General features: G+C 34.0%; 1 protein-coding gene across 1 annotated transcript; it reads right to left on the bottom strand.

Moving 5' to 3' along the window:
* Positions 1-2,708: 2,708 nt before the first annotated feature.
* Positions 2,709-8,406, bottom strand: LOC114751536 (probable pectate lyase 13). Its single transcript, XM_028940194.1, is given in 5 exon segments — positions 2,709-2,842; positions 2,845-2,948; positions 5,548-5,753; positions 6,707-7,613; positions 8,050-8,406. Coding segments are annotated over 5 exon segments (1,485 nt in total). The 5' UTR covers positions 8,184-8,406.
* Between the last annotated feature and the right edge of the window lie 3,210 nt (positions 8,407-11,616).

The following is an 11,616-nucleotide window of genomic DNA, read 5'->3' as shown; positions in this document are numbered from 1 at the left end:
GTCAATTCTGAAGCAGAACATAAGCTTTAATTTACTAAATAAATTCTGTGCATGACAATTGGGATGTTCCTTTGGCTTTAGTTGGTCACACTACTTGCTTTGAACTTCCTCTCTCCCTATGCAGTCTCTTCTGTGACATAGTTGAGTACCTAGATGCCTTCGTTGAAAGAAAAATGCCATATTTGATTAATAAAGCTTAGAGAAAAGAACTGATATGATTCATTGTTTTTGGAACTCCTTTGATTGGTTTGCTTAGTGTGGGGCCCAGATTCTGTGTCATTTACTATTAATGATAAATCCCATCACTAGATAATGCAGAGTGAAACCGGAAAAAAAATTCCCTGATCCAGATCTTTGAGAATACGTACGACTATTGGTTCTGATAAGTTTTGCATGGATCGATCAGGTTGCGGAAAGAACACTTGGCCTGTGGAACAATGGGCACATAGTAAGCTTAATAGCTGAGAATCGAGATGTAATATTTCCACTGATATTGGAGGCAGTAGAGAAGAACATGAAAGGGCATTGGAACGAAGCAGTGCATGGGCTCTCAGCCAATGTGCGTGGGATGTTGCTTGAAATGGATTCTAAACTTTACGAAGGCTGCCTGAGTCTGTACTCAGAGAAGGAAGCCATGGCTGTAGACTTGGAAGCTCAACGTCAGTTGACTTGGAAGAAGTTGGAAGCAGTGGCCGCACTAGCTGGGACTGTGAGGGTTCATGATCATACGGTTTTGGTTAATTAGGGTTCAAATTTCTGTTAGTTTTCTTGTTTTTTTTTTTTTTTTTTTTTATCGGCAAAAGCATGAAAGGGAGGAATTGAAACGAATTTGTCCTTAGTCGACATTTGTAAATAGCAAAATCATATTCTTTTTGTTGTTGTATTATACAGTTTGAACCCTAACACTCCACCGTGGGCTGAATATTTGCTTTTCATGCCTGAATATTTTTGGTCAATTCAATTATTCTCAGAAGTTTAGAACCAATCTTTAATAATTAACAATGTATATAAATGTGAACTTCTTTTTAATATTTATTAAAATAAGTTGGCAAAAATATGTGTTAAGTTATAGACTAAACTCATAATTAATAATTAGTAAATATGTAATCGTATCAGAAGTCACCATTATTTAAAAGTTGCATGCATATATGCCTTTGATCAGTTTAGCCTATTATTTTTCAAAAAAGGTTCACTTGCGACAATATATCGGCAATCTAGAGATTATGATGCGAAGGTGATGCATTATGAGTTACTGGAAACCTTATTAAGCCGAAATATTTGATAAGATATTATATATAGTCAAAATTCCAAGTCATGTTGAGGGAATTGGAGGGCTGGAAATAGGGGGGGGGGGGGACAAGCCATGTTGAGGCAATTTGCATTATTGTTATCATTACTATCTCCATTTCTCATTATAAGAACTGTCTGACTTTTAATTTAGTCCTAAATATAAGACTCTAATTTACTTTCTCTTTCATATTTATGCATTCTTTCCAAAACAATCCTTTTAGTAGTTACACTTTAAAGGTTTTATCAAATTATATCTAACTAATATACATGATTAGCAAGAGTATTTTAGGAAAGACAACACTTATTTGTAACAAATAATTAACTCAACTAATTTTCTTAATCTTTTCAAATTAGTCAATTAGGTCTTATACTAAAGACCGAAGGTAGTATTATTTTTAAAAAAAAGGAAGAAAATGACGTAGGAACACTAATTCCACTTTCTCCGCTTGCACTCATCCTATCTCCTCCTTTCTTTTTTTTTCATCTTTTCTTTATTCTCAGACTCTTGTCCTTCATTTTCAGATCCATTTAGTTAAAGTTTTTCTTTTGTTTTTTTGGGGTACAATAGTTAAAGTTGAAATGAAAAGCATCCCACCGATTCTTTTGCTGACCCAAAAGCCAAACACTATTCGTCCACATGTGAAATAAAGCTCTTTGTACATGTCAGAGGAAAAAAGTGTCTCTTATCACGCACGCCATACGTTCTAAATCTAATATCAACAAAACCCCCCATGCCCCAAACCAACCATTTGATGCCTTTCCCAGGCTTAATGTATTCAATTGGATCTTTAAAATTTACTTCACTTAGATCCATCTAAAAAGAAAAAAATGAGATTCATATTATGATCTCATTCACTTGAAATATATATATTAAGTGAAGTGAATTTTAGAGGATATGATTGATTGATTCGAGGAGGGAAAATCACTATGAAATCCCAAGAAAAGAATGTAAACACTAAAAAGTCTCACAAATAAACAATATGTATAACAATAAGCTTATGCTACTTACTTATTATTAAGATTTTTCAGTGACTATACTCCTCCAATTCTTAATATAAATATAAAACCTATTTAACTAATTTGACTAAATTAAGAAAGTTAAATAAGTTAGTTAATTATAAGAAATAAATGACTTTTTTCTTAAAACAATATTATCATCTTTCCCTTTTCTATTTAATTATGATTAAAAGAATATCCATAAAGTTAATTTTTAAAAAAATAATAATATAAAAATAAGTCATATATTTAAAATCAAAAATCAACTTAATAATTAAGTTTATATTAAAGATTGGATGAGTAATACTTTCTCGAGATCTCGTGATGATTTACCCTTCTAAGAGAGACAAAGAAATTAGTACAACTTTTGATTTCTGAATTTTTTTTTTTTAATACCTAGAATAGCATGATCAGATCATATATCATAGTATGGACGACAATAGGACGGCATGGCTGTGAAAGTGTACAAAATGGAAAATGAGAATAGACAAAAAGATTGAAACAATGGAGAGTGAGGGTGGTGCTGCTTCGCTGCTACTACCCTTGAATATCATTCAAAGAAGTCCCCATCGTCGCCGCTGCTGGAACCCACGTTGCCGGTGCTGGTGGCGCCGCCGACGGCCCCACTGCCGCTGAACCCGGGAAACAGATCCCCATTATCCCTTCACAACAATAATTATACAAGTTATTATATACTTCCAAATAAATGCACCACATGAGCATCAATCTCTCGTGACAATTCAACAAGCCGTCCCATAGCGATTAAATGAAGATCCTTGAAAATCTCTCCCTTTTCCTTTTCAGACTCAATTTTCTTGCCTAATGATGCGCTTGCTTGGTGCACTCACGAGCTCTTTTTCAATAAAATATTTATCAATCAAATCAAATTCATACTTTATATCACTTCCCTGTAAATACATACACTACTGCTCTTGCAGCACACGTATTATTGGATCTGAACTGAGGAGCAAAAGACAGGCAAGAAACAGTAGAAAATTGAGGGGTGATGGCGTCTTAAAACAACGCGAGAGGAGCCTTTTTTTCCTGAAGTGGCAGCCCTCAAGTTTTGCGGCCCTTAATGAGGAATGTAAGAATCATAATAAAGTAATAACTAGAGGGAGGGTCAGTGGGTCCCACATGTCAAAAGGAGATGCCTTTGTAGGGCACTCTACCCCAATATGGAACTGCAAACTCTGAGAACAAGACAAATCATTTCATAAAAAGGAACATGGCATCCCTTGCATGTAAATTTCTGATACATACACATATAAATAATGCAGCACACTGTGTATGTGAGAAGATTTGGCTTCAGTGGTGTAATTATCTATAAAGTTGAGGTTATTTTGGGGTCAAATATGGGAAGGAAAAGAGTTTTTGGCAAAGACGAAAAGGGGTAAAAGGGTGGTAGTGGTAAAAGGGAAAGATTAGAAAAGAATGGGAGACAGCAGGCAATGGGTAATTGTAAAAGTGAAGAGCAAGTAGAGAGAGTGGCTGTTCCAATGCTGACACGGAAAGTAGCTTAGCTGTTTGTGAATTGGAAGCTGTGAGGGTCTAAGTTTGTGTCCAATCAGAGATTGTCCCACAAAATGTCTTGTTAACTAGAGAGTAAAAAGGCTTTTGGGTAAGTTAGATTCCTGTTTTAGCAAATACTACCTCCGGTCCTAATTATAAGAGCTAGTTGATTAATTTGAAGAGATTAAGAAAAAGTTGAGTTAATTATTTGTTCTAAATAGGTGTTGTCTTTCCTAAATATCCTTGCTAATCAAGTGTATTAACTAGAACTGATTATTAAAAAGACTATCTTGGAAAAAATTGAGTAAATATGAGAAAACAAAATGGATTAGGATCTTATATTTAGAATCAAAACAAAAGTTAAATAAGGTCTTATATCAAGGACAGGAGATAGTTTTATTATTCCAGTTCGCTCAAAAATTAAGAATGCGAGTAAGAGGAGGGGCCCAGGTGGAAAGCAGAGCACAGGGAATATTAATTTGGAGTGAGAAGTTGAAGATTTTGGAAGATGGAGCGGGGAGGACTCCTTTCCCATGTGCTTCCCTCTATAAGTCTGTAACTCCATTCCTCATTTTTCTTCCAACGTCATTTTCATGAAATATTCCTCCATGTACATTTTATTTATTCTATGCACGATATGAAATGCCATATAAAGTGTTAGGAAAGTGAAAAGTAAGAAATTATGATTTAGTAGCATGAAAATCCCTCTAAAACAAGAAGGTCAGGGTTCGACTTATAAAGGAAAGACAGCTAAGTGAGTGTGAGAGCGTGTGGCTTTTTGGCTGTTTGGTCCCACAATCCCCTGTAACCCCTCTTCTTCTTTCATTCTTTCTTAAAATCCATTTATTATTCAACTTATAATCAAAATTAAAAAGACTAAAATATATATTTAGTCCTCTAATTTTATACAAGATTTTAATTTGGTCCCTTAACTTTAAAAAATTAACTTTTAGTGTTTTAACTCTAATATTTTTTTAAAAAAATAATGACATTATGATCTTAAATGTTAATAAAATATTTTCAAACATTAGCAAATTAAATTAAATTTTCAAAATATTCATCATTGTTACAAAAAATATTATTAAAACCCAGAAATTTTAGAGTTAAAAAACTAAATATATACTTTTTAAAATTAAAAAACTAAATTAAAATATTATGCAAAGGTAAAAAACTAAATATATATACTTTGACCAATTAAAAATTATTTCTTCCCATTTTACTATTCTTTCTTCTTGTGCTACTAGTTATGTGTGCCTTGTGAAGTGAGCCTTTAGCACAATCCTGGGTGTGGCAAACACAAAAGTGTGAGTGAAAGTGAAAGGGCAAACGGACAATATCAAGGATGTTAATTTATGTAATTATTATTACTCAACAAAACAACATTCATCCTGAAAAATTAATTTTAATGGCAAATAAAAATTTTTAATATATTTTATTTATTATATTTTTTATTTTTAAATTAATTTATCTATCTTATGAATTAATATATGACCTAATACAATTAAATAGTTTTTATGTTAAGGGTGAAGTACAACTATTTTTAATGACAAAAAGGACAGAGGTCAGAGGGAGAGAGAATAATCAATAGTGCAAAACTGCAAGGTCCCGTAAGGGAACGGCCATGCTGGAGAGAGGACAAAGGCCAATTAAAAATTTCTGAAATAAGAGCGGTGGCCAGCCCAGTACAGATATTTCTGTGAAAAGACGATAATAGCCTTTTGGGATGTGGGAGAGGGAGAGAGACAGTACCTGGGATCGCCAAAGACGCCGGCGTTGAGGGTGAGCTGGTCGATCTGGACGGCGGACTTGGGATCGACGCTGGAGGCTTTGGCGTACTGAGCGCTGAAACCACCGCCGGACGGCACGAAGAAGGCGCCGTTGACCATAATGTCTCCCTCCGTCCGCCAGTTCCAGTCCGCCCAATCTCCCTCGTCTGTGTCCACACGCTTCGTCACCTGTCCATCCACCTCACACCACTTCATTAAATTCTTCTTACTTAACCCATAAATAACTAGTGATTTCTCATCCCTTTACAATCATTCAGTTTTATTCGATATTTAAAAAATCATTCTTATTTATTCTAAATAACAATCCTCCTTTTTAAATGTCCCATAAATTAAAAAATTCTTCCATAAATATTTTTAATTTCTGTCCCACTGCTACAACAACAAAATTTTTATTTTGTTTAACTTCTATTAAATAGCTAGCAAAAAAATTCTATATAAATAAAAAAATTGAAAAACCCATTTTCAATAGGATTAATCTCTGGACATTACCTAATACTATCTCTAATCCTAATTATAAGAATCAGTTAACTAATTTAAGGAGATTAAGAAAGTTAGTTAGTTAGTTATTTGTCCTAAATAAGTGTTGTCTTTCTTAAAATATCCTTGCTAATCAAGTGTATTAATCAGAACTATAATTATTAAAAGGATTATCTTGAAAAAAATTGAGTAAATATGAGAGACAAAATGGATTAGAGTCTTATATTTAGGACTAAAATAAAAGTCAAATAAGGTCTTATATTAAAAACCGGAGGTAGTATATGTTTTAAAAAAAATACTACATACCTAAACAAGTCAAACAAAATGAACTCTTTTAGCATTCGATAAAACAAACACCTCAAGAAATTATATTAAGGAGAAATTATATCAAGAGGTGTTCCTGTTTGGGAACACCAAACAAATAAACAAATTAAAATAAATTTTTTTATATATTACTTTAAAAATTATAGTTTGATTTTAATACTTAAAAAACATTCATCTGTAAATCAAAATAAATTTTTTTATATATTTATTTTATATACTGTAGAATTATTTTTAAAATTATATTTTGATTTCAATCTGACCTTAAGTAAAAGAAATAAGTAATTAAATTAAATTAATTTAAAATAAATTAGTAAACTCACCTCTTTAGCATCGGGACTGGGCGGCGCAGTATAACGATTACCCTGGCTGTTGATGGTGGGGTTAGCGCTGCCGCCGATGGCATACATCTCCCACTGCGTGAAATCGTTGTTCACCACATGAATATAACCCAGTCTACATCTCGGCATTCTCTGAACCAATCCTTCTCCGAAATGGTTAAACGCTATCGTCACCTGCATCCCCGTGTCCGGCAAGAACTTATCGTCGTGCCCCAGAAGCATCACTTCGTCGTGGTGCCCAAAGTGGTTGTTCGATATCGTTATCCCCGTCGACCCCATTATCGCGTCCACTAGTCCGTCTGTGCAGTATGACAGCGAGCAGTGGTCGATCCAGATCTTCCGGGACGAGAATATTGAGATTCCGTCGCCGTCCGATTTCCCTCTGTAACCGACGTGTGTTGGGCTTGACCGGATGTTGGTGTTTCCTGAGGGTTTGCAGTGGTGGATGTGGACGTTGTGGATGATGATGTTGGAAACGTACTGGAGCGTCAGGCAGCCGTGGCCAGTTATGTGGACGTTGGCGCCGCGGCCGTCGATGGTTTTGAAGCTGTTGAAGATGAGCTCGTGTTTTAGAGTGATGATCATGCTGCCGGAAAAGATGATCCAGAGGGGCTCTTCTTGGATCACTCCGAAACGAAGTGTCCCCGGAGTTGGGTTCGCCGGGTCGTGGTCGGATGAGTCAGTGACGACGTAGATCCGGCCGCCTTTTCCACCCATGGCGTCGCGGCCGAATCCAATGCCGCAGTCCGCGAGCTTCTGCCGGTTTGCCGCCCAGTCAGGGTCGCATCGCCAACAGTCGTCTACTGGATTGCCGGTGAGACAGCTACTACTGAGGTCCTTTCCGGAGCCGTCGAGTAGTTGCCTCCGGGAAAGAGATGCATTGACTCTCCTGCAAGGTAAAAAGAAAATAAAAACTCAGTTCACAAATTAGGAGGCGGGAACACAAAATGCTCCGTCTCAGTTCGGATGCCGAGAAAGGGCTTTGGTTTAGCGAGATCAAATTTTTCAAAATGCAAAGAAAATGACGAAGAATACCCAGATGGGATTTTGCCGTTTTAGATGAAAATGCCGATGAATACAAGACAAGGATGAAGCAAGGTTCAGATTCCAGGTCGGAAAAACAGAGATGCTCTGTTTCTGACTTCCTGTTTCGAAGCGGAGTATAAAAACATGAGATTTTTGAAGAATGCCCAAATGAGATTTCCTTTTTGAACAAAATGTTGAGGGATGATACAAACCCAGATGAGAATCAAAGCAATGCAAGTGACTGGAGCTGGGGAAATATATTCCCAGAGGAAACGGAAGCCATTAAAGAGAGAGGTTACCTGTGAACTTCATGAACCACAGCTTCAGGGTAAGGATGCTGGTGGGGCAAGGTGAGGTTGAAGGAAGCTCTAATGGAAGGAGAGAAGGAACTCAAGACACATAAGAACAGAATGCAGGTAATAGGAGGAAGCATTCTTGAAGGAACAACAATGATGAGGGAGATTTGTGGGGTTTAATATTCGTGTCCCTTTTCAGTAAAATGCTTCCTTCCTTCCCTTCCTTCCTCCCTCCCTCTTCAGTGCGCAAGGAACTGACTTGCTGGATTAAAGAAGCCTGCAAATTGTTGGAAAAAGTGTTGGGTTTATTTATAATAACCTAAGGATTATAATAATAAAAATTAATTAAATGATGACAACAGTTACAAAAATTACACAGGGACAACAGAAATAAGTTACTTTGGCGGCAGGGTTTTGGTTTTGAGGGTTTTGTTTAGTCCAACAAGAAAGCTGTCACCAAATTGTGTTGAGGATGATAAGAGAGCATGAGAGAAAAAGAAACACACATTCTTTCTCTCTCCTCCTCCATTGAAGTTTGCCGTTGCAGGCTCTTTCGGTTTCTCACATTCCTTGCCTTGCTTCCAGGTATTGCGAGCATAAAACCAATCTGAAAGACAGGGAAGTTATCTATTATGGGCTTATCCGAATTGTGAAGCAGTCTCATTTGCATTGTAAGTTTTTTTCTCTTTTTCGTTTTTGTGAATCAAAATAAGTTTTGAGGGGCGGGTTTGATTAAGATTCTTGGCCGGAGCAGGGGAAGTTCAAAGATTCGTAGATTAACGAGTGTCCAAAAAAGCGTTATGAGTAAGTAAATTGACTTTTCGGGAAGATTGAGGGTAGATGCAGCTGAAAAGTTTGCATCTTTCGGGTAATATTTCACGCTTGAGAGGTCGGAAACGGAGGCGGGCTTCGTTGGAGAAAAGCGCGTTTTTTCCCTATCGAAGATAAAAACAGAGGCGGCCAGGGGTGGGGCGGGCATATATTTTTTTAAAAAAATATATGGGAATTCATCTGCAATTTAGCACAAAGTTTTTTGTTACTTTTTATTCTATAGAATTAGGGAAAATGCAGGGAATATTAAATTTTTGTTAATGATAATTATACTAATTAAACAATTCTTTTTTTACTTTTTTTTTTGTTAGTTTTCATTCCACCATTTAAATTCTTTTAAAACAATAATTTAAATATATTTTTAATCAATAATAATTGTATGATTATTTGAATAATATTTGATCCTTAAATATATTAAGCAATTCAGAAAATATAACAAAAATAATGTATTTTAAACATTATTGTCCATTAACTTGGATGAATAATAAATAACTATTTCAGTAAGTTAAGTTGATGCATGTTGAAATTGAAACATACAAGAAGTTATCTTTGCTTAGGGGAAGACAAAGAAAGGCGGAAAAAAAAGGAAATTTGGGAAAGATTAGAACAAAAGGGAAATAAAAGGGAAAAGTCGAGACTGCAATATTCTAATTTAAGTATCTAAGGGTTCAGAATCTTAAAAGAGAAAGTGATTCTGATATAGTATTATACAAATATAGTTAAATGATTAAAATGTTTTGTATAAAGTTTGAAGAAAAAAAAACTATCAAATTTGTTATTATAAATATGTTTTTTATTACTAATTGTTTAATATTTGTTATTGACAATACATTTCTTTTTATTTGTTGATCAACACTTATGATTATTAGTTCACAATTTATTAATAATTTTTTTAATATAAAGTTATTTTTATAACTGTATTTGGAAAATAGCAAGCAGATATTATTTCCTTCCCTAAGATCTTAAAATTTAAGTACCTGAATTAAAATCAAGTCCTTCATATGTCATTTTTCCAGGGGTGAATGTGATGGGTCTGATGGGAATCAGATTCACTTCATCCTCGTGAATTTTGTACGGCAAGCCTCTTCAGAACATGATCGCCAGCTCATAAATATGCCTGCCAAATTTTCCAATTGGATGCTTGAAGTCTGAATGTAATTTTGGTTCCTGTACATTTTATTTAGATAGGCAGTGTCAAAGGTTTCTTATAGAAATAAAATCATAATTTTAAAAGTATTTTTACGACATATAAAATAAATATGTTAAAAAAAATTTCTCGTTTTGCAAAAAAATATTTGTAAAAACACTTTCATATGTTACCACAGATCTCTGAGTAAGAACTTAGCAACATAATTTTTTTTACCAGCTTCGACATAATTTTTTAAAAAATAAAAATTTGAGTAAATATATATATAAAAAGAATATGCACTTTTTAAATACTGTATACTATCTGAGATCAAAATTAGCTAATAAAAAACCGGGCAGTTTCTTTGAGTCCAGAATGCAATGCAATATTTTATTTTGGGAGAATTATATTGGGGTCCTAAGAAAAAAAATCACCAGTAAGTCATAATCACAAATGAGTAGTTGTTATTTACTACCCTTAAACTTGTTATTGGAAGTTACTGAGATTTTTTACTAATTATCTTTCTTATTTGAGATTTTATAGCAATTCCCACAGTATGTTTCTTCATAATTTTAATATGATAATGCACATACTTGTACAAAAGAAGCATTGGGATTATAAAAAAAAGAAAAATGCAAACCCCTGTGCGTGCGAGTGTATAAACTCTCTCTTTTTCTTCATAAATAAATTTTTTAAAAAAAATAAGTTGTCCTTTTTACATATTTATTAATTTAACTATTTTTTTATTTTATGCAAGTTGATTATTTTTATTTTATAAAAAAAATCATAATCAACAAAAAGAAACAATATTAGAGGAAAAAAAATCATTGAATAGTCCTTATTTCAAATTTTATTCATCAAAATGACCTGATATGTTTAGGAGTATTACAGTATCATGGAAAGAAGCGGGGTCGGCCGCCTTGCGTCGTTACTAGAAAGCCCTAGCTACAAATTATATACTGGGCCTCTTGCTTTTATTTAAAATAAATTTTATTATTCATAGCTTTTGAATAAAATTTTGTGTACTACTATTATACTATTACTTTTTGTCTTAATTATAAAGTCTCATTTATAATTTATAAACGAAACCTTATAATTAAGACAGGAGGTAGTATTACAACTTGCAACGTATCGAGTGTTGAAAAAAATATAATATAGAATATTGAATAAAAAAAATGGAGTATTTGTTACAATTTGCGACGTGTATAATCAATTATACGCCAAGGAGCCGACATGCTCACCTGCTTCATTGTTTTTATATAATAAAATGTCGGCTTATATACTAAAATGGATGGATATGAATGGTTAAAAAAAAAAAATCACCAACTCAAATTATTCTTTCATAGAAAAATGTTTATGTGTTATTATTTAATATTTATGTGTTATTATTTAATATTGTAAATACCAGCTAATATCATTGTTCACATAAGTTAAAATTAGCTGCTATTTTTTCAGAGTGTGAATGGCATCTATCTCTACACACACACACACACAATGGTATTGCAAGGTGCCAAAACACTAGATTACTGCCTCATTATCAATAGCATATATGCAAGTTGCAGTAGTGTTGCGAAACACAACGAATGATGGGACGGTCAAATAGAACCAAAAGC

The sequence above is a fragment of the Neltuma alba genome, unplaced genomic scaffold (assembly GCF_004799145.2).
Source record: "Neltuma alba isolate B1F8T4 unplaced genomic scaffold, ASM479914v2 tig00006977_pilon, whole genome shotgun sequence".
NCBI lineage: Eukaryota > Viridiplantae > Streptophyta > Magnoliopsida > Fabales > Fabaceae > Neltuma > Neltuma alba.
Note: the sequence above shows the minus strand (reverse complement) of the source record. Positions and strands in the feature narration are given on the sequence as shown.